At 37.2% G+C, this 24,193-nt stretch overlaps 1 protein-coding gene across 2 annotated transcripts in view; it reads left to right on the top strand.

The window, feature by feature from the left end:
• The window catches only part of LOC131435600 (ceramide transfer protein), a 49,172-nt gene that overhangs the window by 10,371 nt on the left and 14,608 nt on the right, over positions 1-24,193 (top strand). For both annotated transcript variants that reach the window (XM_058603659.1, XM_058603660.1), the window contains one exon: positions 7,205-7,262. In XM_058603659.1, the coding sequence (XP_058459642.1) occupies positions 7,205-7,262 (58 nt within the window). The remainder of the gene's footprint in view (positions 1-7,204; positions 7,263-24,193) is intronic.

Raw genomic sequence — 24,193 nt, forward strand, 5'->3', positions numbered from 1 at the left:
TCATTCCGCTTGATGCAGGATTAGTTTTACCGATTGAGCTAAAATTTTGAATTTTTCTTATGGGACCTCAGAGGAACACGAAAAGTTTGGTGGAGCTGAAATCAAAATTTTGTCCCACCCTAGTGGCCAGTGTACATTGATGAAGCTGTAGTTTAAGAACTGGCTTTTAATCACCAATACGCATGTTCTGTCACTGATTGGTTGCCACCCAATCTAACCTAGTACAAGAAGTCCGTTCCCCGAAAGCTTACGCAGCAGTCTGGTAGAAGGCCGCCCAACAAAGTTCCTACAGAGTTGTGATATCGAAGTGGCAGTTCCGTGTGTCCAATCGTAGTCCTTATTTCGTCGCCTAGATCGTTACACCAACATCCTGTCTGCTTACTGTCGACGCCGGTCATTGATAGACACGTGGATGCATGAACTTGTAAATTACGACTTACCACATAAATCGAATGTTTTCTGAAACATGCATAATTCTGTGAACCACCGAATTAGTCCAACCGCGGGCAGTAAAGTGTTGTCGTCTTGAACTAGTTTTAATTTTTATCAGTACATAATACGGAAACATACTGCGGATACTTTTTTTTTCATAAATACGTTTATTTCATAGGCAATATACATAAGTTTTTCTTCGCCGTGGCATCTACAATACATAGTACTTTAAACCTAATACATTTCGAATATCCTATTAGTATGTTGGTATTCATTAGTTAATCTAAACACTGTTTTTATCAAGCGAGTTGCTATTATAAATTACATTAAATGAAATACATTTATTTTGTACATGATCTTATAACTATTTCAGGTTTGTTTGTATCAGTTCATCACTTTTATTTAATATAAGATAGCTGGCTATTGGTTGAGCTCATGGAAGAGAAAACAATCTAACATAAAATAAAATTTAAATTGGAACTCCAATGGACTTAATGAAATAATAAAGAAGTTTCATGTAAGGAACGTCACGACAAGCAAGAATGTCGCGAACTGGGACATTGGATAGTCTACCTTGGGTACGCAAGGAATTTATTAGTTGAGATCTGACATCACGATACTCCACGCATGTCCAAACAACATGGTCAATATCGCGGTAACCTTCGCCACAAGCACAATGATTAGTCTCGGAAAGTCCAATTCGAAGGAGATGTGCATCTAACGTGTAGTGATTGGACATGAGTCTGGACATCACACGAATGAAATCTCTACTCACATCCAGTCCCCTGAACCATGCCTTTGTCGATATTTTAGGAATAATTGAGTGCATCCACCGACCCAGATCATCTTTATCCCAAGAAGCTTGCCAGCTGGCAAGTGTTCTTTGGCGAGACGCGCTATAGAATTCATTGAAAGCAATTGGTCTCTCATAAATTTCACCCTCAATAGCACCACGTTTGGCTAAAATATCGGCTCTTTCATTGCCTGGAATGGAGCAATGAGCCGGAACCCAAACTATTGTGATTTGATAATTATTATTCAATATGACGTTCAGGCACTGTTTTATTTTGCCCAAGAAAAAAGGTTCATTTTTGCCAGCAGCCTTTGAGCGAATGGCTTCAATTGCACTCAGACTATCTGTGAAAAGAAAATAATGGTTTGGAGATAATGTGACGATTATACTCAAACTATAATGAACTGCTGCTAACTCTGCTATATAAACAGATGCAGGTTCTTGAAGCCTAAAGGAGACCGAAACATTATTGTTGAACATACCAAACCCTGTCGCTTCTTCAATTCGCGATCCGTCCGTGTAAAACATTTTCTCAGAGTCGATATGCCTGAACTTACTTGTAAATATTTTTGGGATTTCCAACGAGCGTAGGTGTTCCGGAATTCCACGCACTTCGCGCTGCATGGATGTGTCGAAAAATAAAGTTGAGTCAGGGACATTTAGGAGGCTGACACGGATAGGAATATATCTTGAAGGGTTGATTTCCTGTGACATATGGTTAAAATATACAGTCATGAATCTTGTTTGAGATTGAAGCTCAACTAGCCTTTCGAAGTTATTAATAACTAGGGGATTCAGTACCTCGCATCTTATTAGCAGTCGCGACGAAAGCTCCCAAAAACGATCCTTCAATGGAAGAACTCCCGCCAGAACTTCAAGACTCATTGTATGTGTCGAATGCATGCAGCCTAAAGCAATTCGCAAACAACGATATTGAATTCGCTCTAATTTGATAATATGAGAGTTTGCAGCGGAACGAAAGCAAACGCATCCATATTCCATCACTGAAAGTATCGTTGTCTGATACAATTTTATTAGATCTTCCGGATGAGCACCCCACCAAGATCCGGTTATTGTTCGAAGAAAATTTACTCTTTGTTGGCATTTTGTTATCAGAAACCTAATGTGTCCTCCCCACGTGCATTTGGAATCAAACCACACCCCGAGGTATTTGAAAGTCAAAACCTGTTGGATCATTCTTCCCATCATATGGAGCTGAAGCTGCGCGGGATCATGCTTTCTTGAAAAGACGACTAACTCTGTTTTCTCCGCAGAGAATTCGATACCAAGATGAACAGCCCAATCGGACAAGTTATCTAAGGTATCTTGCAATGGTTTATGCAGATCAATAGCTTTGGGTCCAGTAACTGAAACTACGCCATCATCTGCCAATTGTCTTAGTGTACATGGGGATACTAGACAGCTGTCAATGTCATTTACGTAAAAATTATAGAGGAGCGGACTGAGGCAAGAGCCTTGCGGTAGACCCATGTAGCTAATTCTGAATGTTACCAAATCGCCATGTGAAAAATGCATGCGTTTCTCTGACAAAAGGTTGTGCAAATAATTATTTATAACCGCTGGGAGTCCATGTTGGTGAAGCTTGTCTGAAAGAACATCAATGGAAACTGAATCAAATGCTCCTTTAATGTCTAAAAATACAGATGCCATTTGTTGCTTTTGAGCGAAGGCAATTTGGATGTCAGACGAAAGTAATGCAAGGCAATCATTCGTCCCTTTATTTCTACGGAAGCCAAACTGAGTATCTGACAACAAACCGTTCGTCTCGACCCAAGTGTCGAGACGTCGTAGAATAATTTTTTCGAACAATTTTCTGATGCAGGACAACATCGCGATGGGTCTATATGAGTTGTGATTGGAAGCTGGTTTCCCCGGCTTTTGAATGGCGATAACTTTCACTTGCCTCCAGTCAGGTGGAACAATATTTTGCTCAAGAAGCTTGTTGAACAATTCCAACAAACGTCTTTTTGCGAGGTCGGGCAGATTCTTCACCAAGTTGAATTTAATTCTGTCCAACCCAGGAGCGTTATTGTTACAAGACATGAGTGCTATGGAAAATTCCATCATAGAAAAGGGGCTATCAATGGAACCATTATTTGAAAAAGATTCCCTAATAATGCTATGCGTAGGAACAGAATCTGGACAAACTTTCCTCGCAAAATCAAATATCCATCGGTTCGAGTATTCCTCACTCTCATTTCCTACGTTACGATTCCTCATTCGTCTGGCCGTATTCCAAAGAGTGCTCATTGAGGTTTCTCTTGACAAACCTTCGACAAAATGTCTCCAATAGCTACATTTCTTGGCCCGAAGTATGCTCTTGTACTTGGTTTCTAAAGTCAAGAATTTTTCAAAATTCTGAGGAGTTCCTCCTCCTCGTTTTAAAAACGTCTTGAAGGCATTTTGTTTCGCGTGCTTAGCATCTGAGCACTCTTTGTCCCACCAAGGGTTTGGAGGCCTTCTGTTAGACGATGGACCAAGAAATCGTTTGGTTTGGGCTTGTTCTGCGGCCTCCAGAATCGAACAAACGAGGAAGTCATATTCTTCAAGTGGGGGGAGCTCTTCCATTGAAGTTAAGGCACTTGAAATATTACTTTGGTATTTAATCCAGTCAATATTTTTTGTCAAATCATATGGAATATTAACTGAATTAGCAATGCCTTTGTTACTGCTAATTGAGATGATGATTGGTAAATGATCGCTACCGTGTAAATCAGGAAATACTTTCCAGGTGCAATCTAGTCGAATTGAAGTCGAGCAAAGAGATAAATCTAATGCACTTGGACGTGCAGGAGGTCTTGGGATCCGTGTCATGCTACCCATATTTAGTACCGTCATGCTAAAATTGTCGCAAATATTATATATTAAGGATGATCTGCTATCATTGTAAACGGAACCCCACATCATTCCGTGCGAATTGAAATCTCCTAAAATCAAACGTGGAGCAGGAAGGGCTTCGACAATTTCATTAAGCTGTCGTTGTCCAACTTGAGCTCTTGGAGGAATATATACTGAAGCAATGCAAATGTCCTTTCCTTTAATGTTTATTTGACAAGCAACAACTTCTATACTAGAAGTCGAAGGAATATTTAATCTATAAAAGGAATAACATTTCTTAATTCCTAAAAGCACTCCACCATACGGAGAGTCTCTATCGAGACGTATAATGTTAAAGTCATTAAAACTTAAGGCTATGTTTGATGTAAGCCATGTTTCGCACAAAGTAAATACATCACATTTTTGACTATGCAACAAAACTTTAAATGAATCAAGTTTTGGCATGATGCTTCGACAATTCCACTGCAGGACAGTGATTGAATCATTTGCGGCGGATGATAAATTATCCATCAAATGATACAAAACCTGAAAGAACTGGCCATTGAGCTGATAACTGTTTCAAAAAAGTTCTAGCTATTGGAAGGAATGCCGTTATGATAGTCTTTAGAGGTTCAGAAATATTGAATGCTGCGAAAATCCATTCTACAATTTCCGAAAACTTATGTCGTTTTCGTTTTTAAATTGCACTACACCGGTGTAGCGAAAGCTGCACTGAAACCGTTCGTTTTTGCCAATTGCACTACACCAGTGCTACACTTTTTCTGCACCGATACCACTGGTGTAGCACTCATCAGAAGTTTGGTGTAGCTCTGTGCAATGGAATCGTTTATTGTAGTCAATGGTTACTGTTTATGTTTTCGTAATTTTTGTTCGTTTATTCATGCCTTATGTCGTTTTCGTTTTTAAATTGCACTACACCGGTGTAGGTAAGGTGGCACTGAAATCGTTCGTTTTTGCCAATTGCACTACACCAGTGCTACACTTTTTCTGCACCGACACCACTGGTGTAGCACTCATCAAAAGTATGGTGTAGCTCTGTGCAATGGAATCGTTTATGGTAGTCCATGGTTACTGTTTATGTTTTCGTCATTTTTGTTCGTTTATTCATGCCTCAGTGTAGCACTGCACCGGTGTAGTGCAAATTAAAAACGAAAACGCCATTAGTGTAGCACTGCACCGGTGTAGTGCAAATTAAAAACGAAAACGCCATTAAGTAATCCTGTTGGTGAATGTGAAACGGAGCCCACTGGATTATTGTCTTTCCTTGAGCTAGTTTCTGGATTGGTTTGTGAATTTGACAAACCAGGAGGCACAGTTTTTGGTTTTAAATTTGGCTTTTTAGCTTTAACACGGGGATCTTTTTTTGAAGATGTAATTTTAGGTGTCTTTTTAGGTATTTTGTGGTTTGTTAATCTCCTCTTAACAGACCCTTGAGGAGTGACAAACGAGGTATCTTCACTATTTCCGTCGGAGTCAGATTCCTCTGGCTCCATAAGATTTGAAAAACCGTTTTCGGTTTCCAAGGGGGAGACATGTATGACCGTTTTAAGCATTTCTGCATATGTGCGCTTAGACCGTGCTTTTAAAGAAAGCTTCATTTTGTCTTTACGCAACTTAAATGCAGCGCATACTGAAAGATCATCATGAGGTCTCTCCCCACAATAAACACATTTTTCAACATTTTTATCGCAAAGATTATCCTTATGAGGCCCTTGACATTTGATACATTTGGACTTATTACTACAGTAAGTAGCTGTATGCCCGAATTTTTTACAGTTCGTGCAATTCATAACATGCGGTACGAAAAGCCGAACAGGAAGACGAATTTTATCGATATAGACATGGCTAGGCAACGCAGATCCGGCAAATGTTACACGAAACGAATCTGAGGGACGATACGACTTTTTTCCATCGACAATAGATGCTGAGTACAATTGCTTGCACTCGAGTATCTTAACTCCCTCAAGCATGGAGTTTTTAAAACGACCAACTCCATTTTTAAGTAAATCATCGGCCTTCAGACTTGCTTCAGTCACGACACCGTCAATTTCCACCTCCTTCGATGGAATGTAAACTCGATATTCAACAGAAAATAATTTACAGGTTACAATTTCGTTCGCCTGTTTCAAGTCATTGACAACAACTCGAATTTTATCTCTATTAACTTTACATATTTCTTTAACTTCAGAGAAATGTGATGTCAAATCCTTGGTAATTTGCATCAAATTTAAAATCTTTTCTTTTTTTCGAAGATAGACTATCCATGGCCCAGTGGTACCCTGTGGATAATGTTTAGCCCTCGGAGTATTTAAACTCTTACTAGAATCCGGAATCGGATTCGGATGATCTTCCATAAGATCATCCATTACATTAAAATTTTTTTGTAAATTAATAATACCAAAATAAAAACTTATGTTTAGTAAAATTTCAGATATAAGAAATAAAAAATAAATTAAATTAAATCTACCTTGTAGCTGATGTCTCTGTTCCTTTATCGTGAAGAACGACGTGAAGCTCTTCCAACGATTTCCAATTGGCAGTCTTCTGCTGTTTCCAATTGGCAGTCTTCTGTCGTTTACTGCTATCTCAGTTGCTCTGCCGTCGTTGTGAACACCACTGCACTTGCTGTGCTGCCTGTACCTGACCCCAGGTACAGTGCTTTTGCTCTTGGTGGCGATCAAATGCGATGCTTGCAGTGTAGCACCTCGCGATATATGCCGTCTCTTTTGATCCTACGCAGCGTACAAATTCTGGTACCTGGTAGATCAGCACTGGGTTGCTTTAGCACCTTTGTGCCTTTGCACCCCTTCGTCTTCGCACCTTTATGCGATGGCACCTCTGTGACTCGTCACTTCTATGCTCTCGCACCTCTGTGTTTCTACACCTCTGTGCGTATGAACGGGATGGCCTTCGTTGCTAGCTTTCCAGTCGGGAAACGCCCCGAATATTACGTTTGCTATGGGCAGTTTAACTACCTGAAGCTTAGAATTGTCTCGGTATCAGCCGTTAACTCACGAGCCAGTACAATCGAAACACAACCTCTTCGCTTGAATGGTTTTTACTGATACTGCGGATACTTCGCAAATATATTTTTATTAATTCACATTTTTCACTTTTCAGGCAATGTAAGGAAGAATCAGTTAAAAATCGCAATTCTATCCCTGGTCCTGATTTGGAGGTAAGTTATTATTGAATTGTATGTTATGTGATAATCCGTTAATTCGCGATTTATGCGTATCCCGTATTGAATACTGAATATTGAATCCTCATTGGTATAATCGAGTGGTTGCGAGTTGAGGCAGACGTCGTGTCGACAATTTAATGTTTTTTTGGCGTGTTTTGATACATACCGTGTTTATACATGGCAAAACATATAAGAACACCAATTAAACTTTCTCTTGATTATGCGAAATAGTCGGATAGAATAGCCATTATTTTAGTCTGAAAGTAGGTACTGCACTTTTAAGGGTTTTCTGAGTGGAGAGAATATTTCGTCTCGATCAAGGTAGTCATTCAGCTCTTCTCTTTGAGATAATTTACAAATGCATTTTGGATTGTATATGTATGCGAGTTTTGTTGAAATTTTTGTTGATTCAAATTAGTCGATTTATTTTTAAACGTCTCAAATTTCGATTAAATAACCGACCTCTCGTTATGCTTTTTATAAATGAAACAATAAATGAATAATGAAAATTTACGATAAAGTATCATCTACTGGTATGACTGGGACCTACAACCTTCCCATTATCGGAGAGTAGAGCACCTCCTGCAGCTGCAGATTAGCAGAAGGTTCGTATCATCACTCTAGACCAGGGGTCGGCAACATGCGGCTCGCGAACCATATGAGTCTCTTTAGATGTGTAGCGGCGGCTCTTTTACTTTTGGTGATAGAAATAGTTAATAATCGATCTAAATTGATTAATAAGGATTACACACTATTTCTATCTCTTAGTCATGAGAACTTGCCTTTCTCCGAACCCTTTCCCAATGTCATCATGTCGTGGCCAATGTCATCATTTCTGGTCGAAATAAAATTGGTCATCGTGTTTTTATACAATTCTCAACAGAAATGAATTCAATATTATGACCTTCTCCTTCACAATAATGTGCGATGGCTCTCCAAAAATATGATGGGGAACGTTTTGTTTGATGTTTGAATGAAATAAATACAATACTCAGTGAAATTTGTTTTCCTAACTTAGAAAATTTTACAGAAATCGGCAATTTTTGGCAGAATTTCAAACAGCTTATTGCTCGCCCATCAGTCCCGCAACTGTTTTGTAATCAAACGTTCGGTAATCAATAAGTCATGGTCGCAGTTTGACAGTTAACTGCCATGAATGTTCGATTTACAGAAGTTTGGTAAATGTAAGTTGATTATACATTTCATGCTGTGTTTTTTATCGTACTAGGTTATTATCCAGATTTGTCGTACAGTTTTGATTTCCTTTCAAAATCCTCTAATACAACGGTCAAGTGAATACTCGCATAATTTGGGTACAACAAAATGATTTATTCTTTACCGAAAGTTTTCGTAGAAAAAATATCGAACAACGAAATTCAAGTGTTCTAAGCGAAATCTTATGAATTGAAACAAATGTCGTTTTCGCTTGATAAACCTGGAACTGTCTCAGGGGTCCCGAACAATTTTTAAGAAACTGAATGTGATTTACACTTAGCAACGGGGTGTGAGCAAACTCGATATAAGAATCATATTCGATACTGACTCGAACTTCAGTTCAATGGCGTTGAAACTAGCTTCCAATGGTTTTCCAATGGTTATGGTGGAAACTGGATTATGTTTGGTATCATTTGAAAACAACATAACCCTACTGAGCAAATCCAGAAATGTGTATAAAGTCATAAAATTTCACATGCTTTGCTTAAAATGAAACTTTGCACACGTCTTCAGTACGACAAACCATTCATTTTGCACGAATGGAGAGACCAATCCGACTCAAGCGTCAATTAAAAAAAAGCTTTTTGTATGCACTGATTTCCATATCACTTTAGCTCGGAGACTGTTAAATGTAAAAAACGGTGTCGAAAAATATACACTGTTAAAAAATGTCGAAAACATTTTCAAGAATACTACCCGCTGAACGACCGATCTAGGTTAAAACCGGGTATAAATATACGATATAAATTAATTAAATTTTCCAGAATTAGGAAAATAACCGAAAAAAAATAACTTGGTATATTTGGTTAATTTAATGATTGAAAACGTGTTTTGCCTTTCTGATATAGAAAGGTTATGCAATCACTGTGAAAACTGACTTTTGAACCAAGGCCCAAGTTTCATATAGCATTCGACTCAGTTCGTCGAGTACGCAAAATATGAGGTGTGACAACAAACTTAGATTCAAATGGTCCCATTCAAAACTTCCAAATTTCACCCGGATCCGACTTAACGATTTCTTAACTTGCCTTGAAACAATTCCAATCGGTAGGCATTGTCAATAGACAACCAAACACCCTGATTCTGGCTATGCTGGATCTGATTCCGGAAGCACCGAAAATAAAAAGTAAAATAATTTCTAAACTTGCCCCAAAACTATTCCAATCGGTAGTCATTGTTAGTAGACGGCCAAACATTAATTTGGCTTTCCATTGTTCTTGAGTGTTTCGCTTTTTTTCGAACCAACTTCGATTCCGGTTTCGGAAGTAGCTCTTTTCGTTTCCTCAGAGATGGTCTAACCGTCCTGAATACTGTTTCACCCTGTAGGTTATACTAGCTTATGAACAAACCTTTTTTTAAAGAATAAAAAAAATAATTTGAAGAATACCACACATGGTATTAAAACAGGTTCTTTCTGTCTACAGGGTCCGCCACCTAACTTTTTTTTAACTAGCGGTTATTTCGACATTGGTAACCTTAATGAAACTTCAGATTTGACAGACACTTAGTTTTATCCTTCCGCTGAATGAAAATGGTTGTGTATACGCTTGAGGAACGTGTGAAAATAGTGCCAACTGGGCTTGCGATCAGCTTGAAGAAGGCGCCGATTTTTGCCAAAAAATCATCTTCTCGGATGAGACACATTTTCATCTCGGCGGGTATTTTAATAAGCAAAATTGTCGCATCTGGGGGACGGAAAACCCGCACGTTATCATGGACAAGCCGGTGCATCCTCAGAGAGTGACGGTTTGGTGCGGATTTTGGTCTGGCGGCATCATTGGGCCATTTTTCTTCGAAAATGAGGCAGAAGCCGCCACCACGGTCAATGGTGAGCGCTACCGCGCCTTGTTTTATTGCATGTTTTTAAAAAAAAGTTACATGGCGGACCCTGTATAGTTGTTTCAGAGTGCTCCAATTTCGATTTCCAAAAACAGCTTCCGAGTTGAAACGATTTAAAATACAAAAATACATTCTCCTGCCACTGCATCCGAGCAAAAGAGGTTTGTCATACCTTATAATGCGTGTAAGACGATCGTCATTTCACCACCTTTTCTGTTGTTAATTTTTAAAATTGCTCAGCTTCAACCCTAAACATTTGATAACGGTTGGAAGCGGAACTCCAACCGAAAACGCTGTAAGCTAAAAGGAAATCAACCCTGTGTTTTTAAACAAGAATTTGTTTGTTTCGATGAAGAAAAAAAATATTTCGAGATCTTCTAAGCGGTAAAATACTTCATTTTAAATCAAAAATTCCTATCAATACTAATCAAACATCCACGTTGAGCCATTTGGAATTAATTAGTTTTTAAATATGAAAAAAAAATTTTCAAGTACTATTTGTTTTTGTTAAAAAAATATGCTCTTTGAAAAGTTTGAAATTGTGTAAATAGCGTTTTTGACTTTTTCGATTCAAAAGATTGATGACTTTAGACGATACCCGATCAGATGGTAATAACAGAATTATAACAAGTGGAGTAATTTATTTCAGAAATATTCTGTAACCAATTTTAAAATATTTTTGAAACGTTTGTATCACAATTATTATTGAATTTTATATAACTACACAAGTCCGAAAGCAGAGATTTATAGCAATAGTTGTAAAAAATTAGAGTGCAAATTTAACACAGAAAAACTATATCACAGCTAACTTTTAGCATTGTTTTAAACCAAAATTGTTGAGTAATTTTTTTATTAAATGAATAATTTATTTAGTGATCTGATTTCTTCTTTTAGTTTTTTTGAAATTTTGATCATTATATTTCGATATAAAGCAATAGAAGAACTCATTTTTCCAATTAAAGAACTTCATCATGAGTCTCGCAAATGAAAATAAAACATCATAACTGATTTTGTTATTATATTGTTATCATAAGTTTTAGCTTCAACTCTTGAATATCTCAAAATAACACAAATTGTTATACATATCAACTGTTGATATACTTATGTTATGATTTTGTTATGTGCATCTGATCGGGTACTTTTTCATGGATTTTCTTTTTTTCGCTGTTTCATTTATCTATTGTGCTTGCAGAAAAAATCAGAAGTGACGTCTTTCTCGCTTTGTTATGATGCTCCAAATTTTGCGAAATTCACAGTGACCCAATGTTATGTAGACCATTCAATATGTAAATCACTCAAAATTATTCTAAATTTCACTGCCTTGTAAAATTCAGTCTCAACTCCAGTGATTCCTAAACATGTAATATCAACTTATAACGTATTCTGCAAGAGATATTCTGTCGTTATGAGCTCTGATAGTGAAAACGAGAAAATTTGTGTAAAAGCACGTGGGTAAAAATCCAGATATCAAAATATGTACAATGAAACATGGTTTTATCAATTGACTAATTGACCACATTCGCCATTTTGAAATTAATTTGTTTTCATTACGAAACACTACCATCAGATAGTTCTAATACGATTCAGACGATCAGTCAACTTCCGTCAAAGTTAGCGGGACTTCGCCTGTAGTTGAGATTAGTTGAGGGCTTTCATTATTGAAACGAATACACGCACCGGACATAAAAACGTCCCGTGAGGTTGACATAGCGTGTTTATGAGTGTAACAAGCAGTTTCTTTCCATTGCCATTGCCGGTAACGGTCACCTGATATATCGTGTGAACTTTAGCCGAATAACATACACTGAAAATTGAGTTTTTACCTTTTTTATATATATAAAAAATAGGTATAGAATTCACTCAAACTTTCGAAAAAATTTCCGAGGCCCGGAGGGCCGAATGTCATATACCAATCGATTCAGCTCGACGAACTGAGCAAATGTCTGTCTGTGTGTGTGTCTGTATGTGTGTTGTCAACTAAGAGGTCGAGATCTCAGAGATGGCTGGCCCGATTTTGATCAAACTAGTCGCAAATGAAAGGTCTCCCCGTCACCCAAAACGCTATTGAATGGTTTTGAGATAGGATGTTTACTTTTTGAGTTATACGGAGTTTTATGTCAAATTTTCAGTTTTTTGACAGTATCTGTCACAATTGATCTTGAAAACAGAATATGTTTTTAGACTTAGATTCCGCACGGTAATAGCTATCCAACAAGCCATAGTTTGTTAAAATCCGTCCATTTTTAACGGAGATATCAATATTTTTGTGTAAACGACTTTGCCCCTTATTCCAGCAGTAGAAGTTTTGAGCGCTGCATGACAAAGAAATGCTTGGGAGCAACGGAAAACACGATTTTTATACTGTGACATACAATTGTTTCTAAGTGATCAAAAGACTGTGTACAGCATCCTTTTTCATGACAATTTGCCTTGGACCGATTTTAGCACGGTTCGTTTTTGGCAACATAATCATTCGAATATGGCATTTATAAACCAGATGATATCAGCATTTTCGAGTTGAAAGTAATTCCATAATTATATTGATTCAAATTACACACAGCAATTAAAGCTGGAAGAACATAACTTCCATATACCATACGACTCAGTTCGTCGAGATCAGCAAATGCGTGTGTGACAAATAATTTCACTCAATTTTTTCGGAGATGGCTAAACCGTTTTCTACAAACTCAGATTCATATGAAAACTAGTATACTTCCAAATTTGGATTCGACTTCTGATTTCGGAACCACAGGATGACATGTGAAACGAAATTAAAATAATGCAATTCATTTTTCTCGTAGATGGCTGAACCGATCTAAGATTCAAATGAAATCTAAGAATCATCTATGATTCAAATGAGAGGTCTTAAAATCCTATAAAAATTAGTCAGATCCGATTTCTGGTTTAGGAGATACAGGGTGATTAGTATAAAAATGTCCATTTCACATAAATTAATCAGGTTTATCGGGTTTGCAAATTTGGATAGTCGATTACCAAATAAATTTATTTCAGTTTAAGCGGTATTCTTTTTTGGATTCGGAATGTACCCCAAAATTTTAATTCGCACTACAATTTCTCAAAGATGTCTACACACTCCTCAGGTGAATTTATCTGATTTCGGCTACACCGATCTTAGAACTCCGGATCCAGTTTCGAATCGTTTCTCAAAGTTTAATCATTCTTTCAAAAAGGCCAAATCGAACTTCAAAAACAAAAATTCAAATTAAAGGACTTAAGGTCCCATACAAAATTGGTGAGTTTTATCCGATTTTGGAATTACAGAGGATGAATTTTTAAAATTCATAAAACCGGGGATAAATAAACGATATAATAATAATAATAATTAAAATTCATACCGATATAGAAGATGTAAATTGTTTGGCGTATTAATTTATGGCCATTCGAATCATTTTGGGTTATGCTAGTTCCTGAATACCAGCTCTGGAAGTACCATAAATAATGACGAAAAACTCTAAAGTGGAACTTACTTCGACATCTCATGGAATGTTCTATCGAATGTCACACGTTAAGATTGAAATTCGATACGATTTGCAGATTCGAAATTACAGGGTAATGAGTGATTAAAATCTCAATTTGCCGTTCGAAACGACGATAATTAAAATAATGTCATGAGAACTAAAACACCTAAGAATATCCATGCAAAAAAACACATGCAGATTGATAAAAAAAGGTATCATCTCACTGCTAGGTGGATTAATCACGTTTTTTAAAGAGAATTCGCTCATTGTCGAGCTTTTCTATGAGCTATCCAAAAATAGGTAGTAAAAAATGTAGGTTTCACCCAAATTTTAGGTAAATGACCGATTACTCTTTTTGAGTTCATAATGGGTAGTAACTAAATCAGGGGCTGGGCTGCTGTGGGATGCCGTGTGGAATCCGACGGAAAAAAATGAACCACTGGGCTCCTGCCTCCATGTCGTAAAAGGCGACAATTGCAGGAGTTTCTTTTTCCTTTCAGTTATCAGATTTTTTCAACATTCCACTTCTGATTACTCTATTTTATTAAATTATCTCTTCATTCAACCTATCAATGTCCGTCTAGCTTCGGAGAAAAGTTTTATTTAAAATGTTTTCTTTCTCCATGTTATTGATTGTCTTTTAAGATTATAAATTGAATGATAAAAATCAACTATTGCGCAAATCCGTTGATATTACAAAGTTAATAACAAAGATAACATATATCGGTATATTGAATGCATAATAAAAAAAATACTTGATATTAATAATTCAAACAATAAATTTATATTTTTCTCGGTTGCCGGCTGCTCAGATCAACCAATATAATCAATTAATAATTTTAATAAATAATAAATTTCAGGTTTTGTTAATACCCTGTTTCATTAAAGTAAACAAAAAGAAACAATACGGTTTCTAAAAAAATTACCAGCAAAATTTAATGAATGTACTTAGTGTTCACAATGCGTTAAGCTTTTAAAGTACAAATGGGGTGTACTTGATATCTTCGTGTGCCTAGAAACATGAAATTTATTTGCACTTTTCAAAAAGTGTGAATTTTTAGCCTTTCTGAGCAGCCTAGATAGCCGTGTAGTGTCGTTAGCGGTTTCCCAGCTGGCTAAGAATAATGCTACAGTCCACCTGTACCGGTGATATAAGTCCACCAAACAGGTAAAGGACTATTCACACATTTCAGTTCCGCGACGGTTCAGTGAAAGTGCCTTCAGTGCGCCGTCAGTGTTCTTTTTTTATCGGTACCCTTCCGTTCCGTTTCCCTGCTGTTTCCGTTCCGGCACAGCCAATGCAATGACATACCGACTTCAGTGAAAATGAAAAATATCGGTGACGACGAATTTGAGTTTGCCGGACGGACGCGAAACTGACGGCGAGCTGCACTGAAACGGCACTGTGCCGGATGGGTGTGAATGCGCGCATAGAAAATGAATGAAATAATATAAGTATCCGTGCACGGTGTCGTGCCGGCACTGAACCGGACCGGATATGTGTGAATAGTCCTTAAGCCGTGTGGCATCCGGCGGAATTATTTTCTACCAAGAATTGATCCACTGGTTTCCTGTTCCATGTCGTAAAAGGCCACAAAAATAGGAACTCCTAAGTCAATGTGTATTTCCGTGTCGAGTACTGAATGGCTGCAGGAGGTTAAACAATGCAGTCGTGAACAGAATATCTTGGAACCTAGTCGCTGATGGTTTGTTAAGGAAACCTAATAACCTTGGATTTCCGAATTATGGTTTTGCCGACGATTATCATATATTGATGACCGGTATAAGCATTATCACTCTCTTTGATTTATTGCAGCAAGCCCTGCGATCTTTTCAACAATGGTGTTATCAGGTTAGATTATCTGTAAATCCGGGCAAAACATCAATGGTGCTTTTTTATCGTAGGATAATCACAGGAGCTCGTCCGTTACAGTTCATCGGTTCAGAGGTCACTGTGGTTGTTCAAGTTAAATACGTCGGGAAGTTCAAGTTGGAACAGTAACCCTATAGACTATGCTACTAGCTACACTCGCTGGTGGTCTCAAATGGTTACCTGGGATGAGTATTTACTCGCTCCTAGTGACCTAACTCTCACATGCAGTTTTTCTTTCAAACATTCAATGTGAGCTATCCTCTTCGTGAGGAATGGTTGTCTGGTTATTTGGAACGACATCTTGATGAACACATAGTTTGTTATACGGACGGTTCTCTGTTGAATGGTCGTGCTGGTACTGGTGTCTACTGTCGTGAAATGAGGCTAGAGCAGCCTCATTCACTTGGTAAATACTGTACTGTGTTCGAAGCAGAAATCTACGAGATTCTGTGTGGAATTCAATCGGCATTGATGAGTTGGCTAGAGCTGGTGTAACCGTTGGTCCGGAACCAGCTTTACCACTTTCAACTAGTTGGATAAAGCACAAGATTCGTTCTTGGGCTGCATCCAACCATGCCAACAAAAGGATATTCTCTCGTTTCTCACCCAATGTGATAAGGAGCTATAGTCAGAAGGGTTCATTGTTCTTCTTGTAGTGAATAAATCCTTTCTGTATTCACCTTAAATAGGGTTTAGCAGATTGTTTGGCATCCTCTATGGGGTACCGAATTTACTTGTGCTCGTACATACTGCGAATCGTTCTGCATTCTTCCGGGAGTGCAGAATGGTGTCGCTTTTGTAAAATCTCTAAATCCTCTCGGGAGTTGGAGGTTTTATTGTCTGTGCATTGTTCATCAGAAAGAACGCACATAGTAACAAACCTAAATAGATTTTACAGCAGAATGTTCTGAACCTCGTAGAGGTTCAGAATTTACTTCTGCTTCCACTAAATGTGATCCCCAGTAGGTTGTTCAGCATCCCTTAGGGGTGCAGAATTTACTTCTGCTTTTTTGTGTTTTTGTGTCGTCAATTTTCCCCATCCTAGTCCAAACCTTACCATTTCCCTTCAATCCTTCCCTCTTATATATCGGGAAAATGATGCTAAAAACAACAGCCAATTTGTTGTGATTCCTGATTCCTAGAAACATGAAATTTATTTGCACTTTTCAAAAAGTGTGAATTTTTAGCGGAGTATAATTTACAAATTTTATAGCATACATTTTTGAAACTGATTCCGTACCCGATTTTGCTACCATTAACATAGGCCGATAATTTTAAAGTTCAATCAAATCAATTTTGAATACCTCATATGTATTAGGCCAAAAGTTTTTAAAAACGGAGGAATGGTACAGATGTTCACTTGGTACATAGCTTTAATAACCCAAGAAAATTTATATGAAACGAACACCATAAATTACGTGTAGTATGAAATAATTGTTTTTATTTTTGTGCTTAATCCATAGCTACCAACTTTATTTACGTGTCATAAAAAGCTTTCAGTTTTATTATAATTGTGCAAAAAATAGCTTAGCTTATGAGAAATGCAAGGAGTAAGTTTCGCCTCAGAGGGGTAGGAAAACTGGTTTTCTATTGGTGGGTTACTGTTGAATGTGTTAAGGTCTTTGATTTAAATAGAATTACTGTCGACGAATATTAAAATTGTGCAACTATCACCGCCTACACAAATGCAAATTTAGACCAAAACGTTATTTATCTATCGATGCGAGGCAAAACACCATATTTTACAGCTATTGATAATTTACCAATATTTCTTTCAATTTGTCCGTTTTAGATTTCCGTTTAGCTTTGGCCTTTTTTTGGGGCGGAATCATCGTTATTGCTTACATTTGTCCAAGCGTTGTGTGCGTTGTTAGTTGTAGTTGGGGCACCTTGTCCTACAGGGTACAACTGGTTTCGTTGAGGAGCAAGCTTCATTGTTGTCCTTCGGTGCAGATGTCTTCTTGTTCAGTTTTATCATAGTGAATGGCTTTTTGGCAATATTGACATGTGGCCATCTGATTGTCAAGTGAATTGCACGGAATTCTTGTATCTTGGCCGAAAATCACATAAGTAGGTATAGCCTTCTTTAAGCGCATGCGTAACATGCTTAGAATACTGGGGAAGAAGTTCTTCCACTTTTCTTTTTCAATGGAAATAATCTCTCCATACTGGTTTTCCGAATATAAGGATCACAGATGCTTGAGGGTAGATCATGCACACGCACTTCTATAGCACTATCTTCCATATACACTGGTATGGTGTACTTAATGTTCTCGTGCTCCTCATAGTGCACATTGTTGTCTTTTGCGAATTGAATTGCATCCAACTCTTTATAAAACTGGATGTAAACAACATTATTCGTCTTATTACATTGAAGTAAATGCACACGTTTAATGTCAAGATGTATTTGCTCCTTAAGCAAACCTTCAAGTTCTCGTATCGAAGGTCGAATTTTGCACTGCCTGAAGTCAACAATAATTGTATTCTTTCGTGTCGGCGGTAGTTTTTGTTCGTTTGGTTCACTAATTTCGAGATCGTTTTATTGTTCACTACATAATACTGTACTTGGTTTCTTCCGTCCCGAACGTAAGCGGTTCAGTTTTATGGACTGGCTTGGATGAGATGTGAAAGCGAACTGTGATCCGTTCATGTTATTTGTTAGAATTTTTATTTTAACTATTAACAAAGCCTTTTATTGTTTCTTTTATTTTTATTGTTTAGTTTCTTTTATTTGTTGCTGCTCGGGATATGTTTATTTATTCCCTGAGAGTTTCAAAAATATCCTACTTGAAATGAAATTCTCTCGCAGGTCCAATATGTTGTAATTGAAACAATAGTCGACACTTTCCACGATTCGGCCACAATTCCCGTTGTCAGACTTTTATTGATTATTTTATTAACAACACCTGTTATAACATCTTCAATACCGGAGATTGTTTTCAATTCTAGAATAATGTTCGAAAATCTACATTAAGGAACAATCTCGATGCTTTCAGACATGTGTAATATTGTTGTGGGGTTAATTGTTACTAACCATAAAATAGTCATTGAATTTAGCCAACTAGCTAGCCGTCTAACAATATTATATCGGTTTTAGTTGTATGTTTGAGCGCCCGATCAGCAAGTAGTAACAAATTGATAAAAGGAAGCGATTTTCTTAACCAATTTTAAAAATCGTTTGATATCGCCAGTATAGTTAAGTAGTCAAAGTGTATAACAAATATCTAAAAGAGTTTTTAATAGAACCCGTTTATGACTCTGTTGATCTGGAGTCTTTCTAATTTTCCTTTCATCGTGTGTCTTTCCAATTTTTTTTTGCCTCGCATTTATAATATTTTCAAACTTTTAGCCTAACTCTGGCAGGATACCCAAATTTGCTGCCATAATGTAAATTTTGAAAGGAATCTATCCAACCGCGAGCAGAGTAGCTTTAAATATATAATTAAACTCTTAAAATCAGTTCCATGAGGAGATGCTGAAGAGAGGATGAAAAAAAAGGTTGTTTGCTAGTATATGTAAATCACGTCAAAATTCGAAATTGTTTGCTATGCAGTCACTATTTAATAACCCCTCCTTCGTACAAAGCTAAGTGAAATACAACTCAACTGAACAAAATGTATTCAAATATGGTGCTATGTCATTTCCAATATGAGTGGGTCAAATGGCCTTGAAAGGGCTTCAAAGTAACCGTTTTCGCATTCTTTAAACGTGCGACCTTGTCGTTGTTTTGTTTAGTGCGTGCGTACGGCGATTGGTCAAACGAATGTCGCACATAAAAGTCTGACCCAAACCACCCACTCTATGATATTGGACTCGAGGTGGTACATCGGATGATCAAGTTGCATGGCATCGTTCGGATGTGGCAAAGAATGTCGATTCGCAAATGAAATCAGCTGATTTAATACATTGCAAGAAGATAAGGTAGACGATCAAGGTTCAGCTTACAGATTGTTGTTTCGACATCGTCTATTTACGCTACGAGGCTTATTAGCCTTGACTCGGTGGGTAAAGCTGCGTATATGTATTGGAAATTGGAAGCCGGGATACTCATTCACGTCTCACCTTAAAACCGTTGTCATTGAAATATAAATTTGAAAAAATGCGCTCATAAAACCGTAAATTTTAAGCAATGGTGTTTCAGTCATTCAACAGTTGAAATGAAATTCTATGATCATGAAATTTTTGGTGTGTTTATCTTTTACGAGTGTGGTTTTCAGTTTTGGTCACAATTGTCATTTAGCGTCCATCACATGTTTGATATGAGTATGAGTAAATATTAGCTAGGTGCCATCGCAGATTTGTAGTGAGGAATATTGCGTGAATGTTTGATGATAAACGAACGAATCCAAATGTGGTGTGAGTGTAATGCTTTTGATATTAATTTCGTCATTTGTTGTTTACAATAGAAGGTACAATATTTAACTATCTATCTAAATTGTTAGGAATGCTTTCTTTAGCTATGATTGTTGTTAAATCAATTTCCCAATCGGACGTTCTTTTGGTATATTTGTTTCGATTACTATTTCTCATTTCAACCTTTTCGTGGTCTCCCACGTGTTTTCTCCCTTTCCCCATCTCTATAAGACGGTAAGCTTAACGAAGTTTTTGGCTGCAGCAACCTTTGTTATGCAATTCTCGATTGGTGGTGGTTGTGTTTATATTTTGACCGACCGACCGGCCGTCGATGACCTGTTTTCATCAGGTTTTGTTTGGTAGACGAATGGCAAAGCGTAAAAAAACCTTCGACGAATGGTGTCCGAAACATTGCTCTATCGGACAAAGTCGCTCAGCTTTTATTGTGTGCGCATTTTTTCGTACGATTTCACACGAAGAACGTTGCAAATAATGACGAACTGTTGTAATATTCGCGAGCAACTTTCGGTGAAGTTGTTAACGCGTTTGCCAGATCGAATCCAATGTTATGTTCGTGGTTTGTGACACATTCAGCATAAATATTGAAAGTGATATTCGATCCTTTCACTATGAATATATTTCGTGAGGTTTGGCGTACAGAAACATTGCATGACGAACAAACGACAGCTGGCTTGTAAGTCCAGTGCTTGGTGCATTGAATTGTCAACCCAGATTAGTATAATAACACACAAGACTAGGATAAAGTGATATAATACGCCCCCTCTCGTTACTTTTTTTAAACAAACACGCTCGTTGGAGTGAATTTCTACCCCAGAAATGGAATCTGTCTAATATTACTAAATTTCAATGTATTTAAAAATAAACGGTAAAACCTTCATTTCAAGCCAAGAAGCCCCCATAATAACAATTTGGTAAATTTTTCTGTGCAATATCAAAGTTTTTAAAAAACAAGTCCCTAAATACATAAAAATTCCATTTTTACCATAATTTTCCTATAACTTCAGCATTTCACAACCGATTTTGAAGACTTCTGTGGGATTGTAAAGGTTTTGAAATTGTTTTTTTTTTGATGAATGGTAAATGTTTTCCTAACCAGTTGAAAAGCGTATGTATTTATTTAAATGTATTTGTAAGCAACAAATGTAAGCTTTTCTTTACGTTTCGTCTTAGACTCGTCAGTGCAGAGCAGTTCAAATTAAACTGCTTAGTGCAAACTTAAACAGTTCAAGTTGAACCGCTAAGCAGACGTAAAGTTATCGCTATTTGAAAAACACTTATTAATTGGCACCGAAGTGCCATGTCTTTGCTGAAATGCTGAACGAAAACGTTATTTTCGGCTAATACTGGCCGATTCAGGTATGGTCATTTAGGGGTTAACCTAAGTTTGTGCTTAGGGCACATACTCGTTTTTACTTTACTTAACGTTTTGTCTTAGACTCGTCAGTGCAGCACAAACTTAGGTTAACCCCTAAATGACCATACCTGAATCGGCCAGTATTAGCTGAAAATAACGTTTTCGTTCAGCATTTCAGCAAAGACATGGCACTTCGGTGCCAATTAATAAGTGTTTTTCAAATAGCGATAACTTTACGTCTGCTTAGCGGTTCAACTTGAACTGTTTAAGTTTGCACTAAGTAGTTCAATTTGAACTGCTCTGCACTGACGAGTCTAAGACGAAACGTAAAGAAAAGTAAAAACGGTTATGTGCCCTAAGCACAAACTTAGGTTAACCCCTAAATGAACAAATGTAAGTATTTATCAACGCCATATGTAGATCGAGCTATTGTATATTATTTATGCAAAAGATAGCTAGGTGAGCTGCAGAGGGTGAGAAACTATATGTTGCAAGCTATTAAACATTGGTGTTGCATGGTATATATCATATTGCAGTATAACGAATGTGTTTTGTCCCTTTTATTCGCGAAGTAATAAATATCGGCATCGCTTTACTCGTGTATGCCACTACTCTATAATATTTTTATCAAATGGTTGCAGCAATGTTATAGCTAACAATATCCTTTACATTTTTCTAGCTTACTATATTTACATATTTTGATCATAAAAAAGTTATAATCAAATTTCCATATTTTTCGCTTTCAACAAGACACTAACGTAAAAGCTCTCGTGGGACACATTTCTACCCCAGGAGAACTTCAAAAGGTCGTAGCTCAGCCGGTTAGGTGAAATAAAAATTATGCACCAGCGTAAATGAAAAACTAAACATCTGATTGAATTATCGTAAAGGTTGAATCTGGTTATAGTGGAAACAAATAAACAAAAAACAGGAGGCAAGGAGAAATAAGTGAAAAAAAATTAAGCAGTTTTTAGTCATTATTTCATGAAACAAGTCGTTTGTGCTAGTAAACGAAATAAAATTAGAAACTGAGTTTGCGAGGGACGAAAACTGTTTGATTTGTCGTTACATTTTGGTCGTTCTTTCTACCAGGTGAGGAACAAGCGCTGGGTCGGCATCGACCGGAAAAACTGTTTGAATTTGTCGTTACATATTGAGACATTTTTAAATCTATTAACACTCCGAATACAAATGGGGTTAAAAGTTACGCGGACTACCAAGGGTACCATGAAAACTGGGAACACTAATTTTGACTCAAGTTATCAGGAAAGCCTAAAAATATCAGAAAAATGCAAACCAAAGTCGTTTGAAAAAATGGGAGAACACTCACTTTGACTGACCATATCTGTAATTGTAGAAGTTTGCGAAAAAAAGCAACGCAAAGCAAAATCAGACTATTACATTCTGATGCGGAATTCGACCTTCTGTTTAGACACTCTTCTCCGCCGACTCATAAGTGTACAGCACTATTCAATACGATTTATTAATTTTAGTTGTTTGACGTAAAGCCGCCATAACTAAGTTCAGTTTTGCAATGACTGAGCGGAAACATATATTGGAGAAGCCAAATGAATGAAAAACTAACAGAAAAGATGAATTTTTGGAAAAGGATACGCTCAGAGACATGACTCGAACCTGCGTTCTTATGCATTCCGTGCATACGCGCTACCATTTCGTCACTCTGAATCTTGTTTTAGTCACTCTAAAACGCCAGTCAGACACAATAGCGCGTACATCGAACATGGTCTACATCCTGGCCGTCGCCCGACCGATACCTTATATCCAAAACATCTTCTCTGTCCATCAAACACTAGTCCTCTCGCTTTATACCTATTTCTCCGATCAAGCATTGAGTAGGAGAGTGTATTTATAATCGCTTGTCACCTTCTTTAATGGTGCCAGTCGCTGGCTGGACATCGTCAGCGACAGACCCCTATGAAGGTAGTATTGATTGTCTGCCTTTTCCTACCAGAAGCAGATTGTGGCCAAGTCAGGACTCGAACATGCGACATCTGTCTTGTTAGACCAGCGCTTCATGCTCTGAACCGCCGACCCGGGCATAGAAGTTTGAGGCACATATGTGAAATTCGAAGCATTTGTGTCCACCAATAGATGAAGTTAGCACCTGCTTTCAATTTTAAAATGAAATACTTCCATATTTACCAAATATCTGAAAAAATGATCTTTTCACAGAAATTTAAAAATTGTACAAATTTGAGACATCTATATATTTTTGTTTATTGATCGATTGAAGTCAACAATAGTTAAAACAATCTCATACAAAATATATATCTTAAAGTATTCGGAGCTCAACAAAGACTGCAAAACTAACATCTATGAAAGTATGTGTACCAATCGATTGAATTCGATGCTAGCTAAATTTTGAAGATAGAAATAATTTCATCTAAGCAAAGAAATCTCAATTCCATATTTTTACGGAAGTTTCCGAATCTTAGTGAGAAATGCAAGGCTAACTTTTTTATTATTATTATGTTGCTTTATTTACCCTCGGTTTTAACCTTACGGTCATTCGCCGAGGTATGCAAGGCTAACTGATCTTCGAAATTTATTTATTTATTTATTTATTTAATCTACAGACAAACTTAAGGTGAAATGTAGCGTCATATAATGCGCGCAAAATTTTATCCGCTTCAGTTGAACGAACCGTCGCACAAAGGATACCAAGAAAAACGGACACATAGAAACAAGAACTTTTTGCAATGATTGAGCGCAGTGGGTTTACCTCTCGTTATATTGGCTTGTAAAAAAGACTGGACGTATTGGATTTTTG

The sequence above is a fragment of the Malaya genurostris genome, chromosome 3 (assembly GCF_030247185.1).
Source record: "Malaya genurostris strain Urasoe2022 chromosome 3, Malgen_1.1, whole genome shotgun sequence".
In the NCBI taxonomy this organism is placed as follows: domain Eukaryota; kingdom Metazoa; phylum Arthropoda; class Insecta; order Diptera; family Culicidae; genus Malaya; species Malaya genurostris.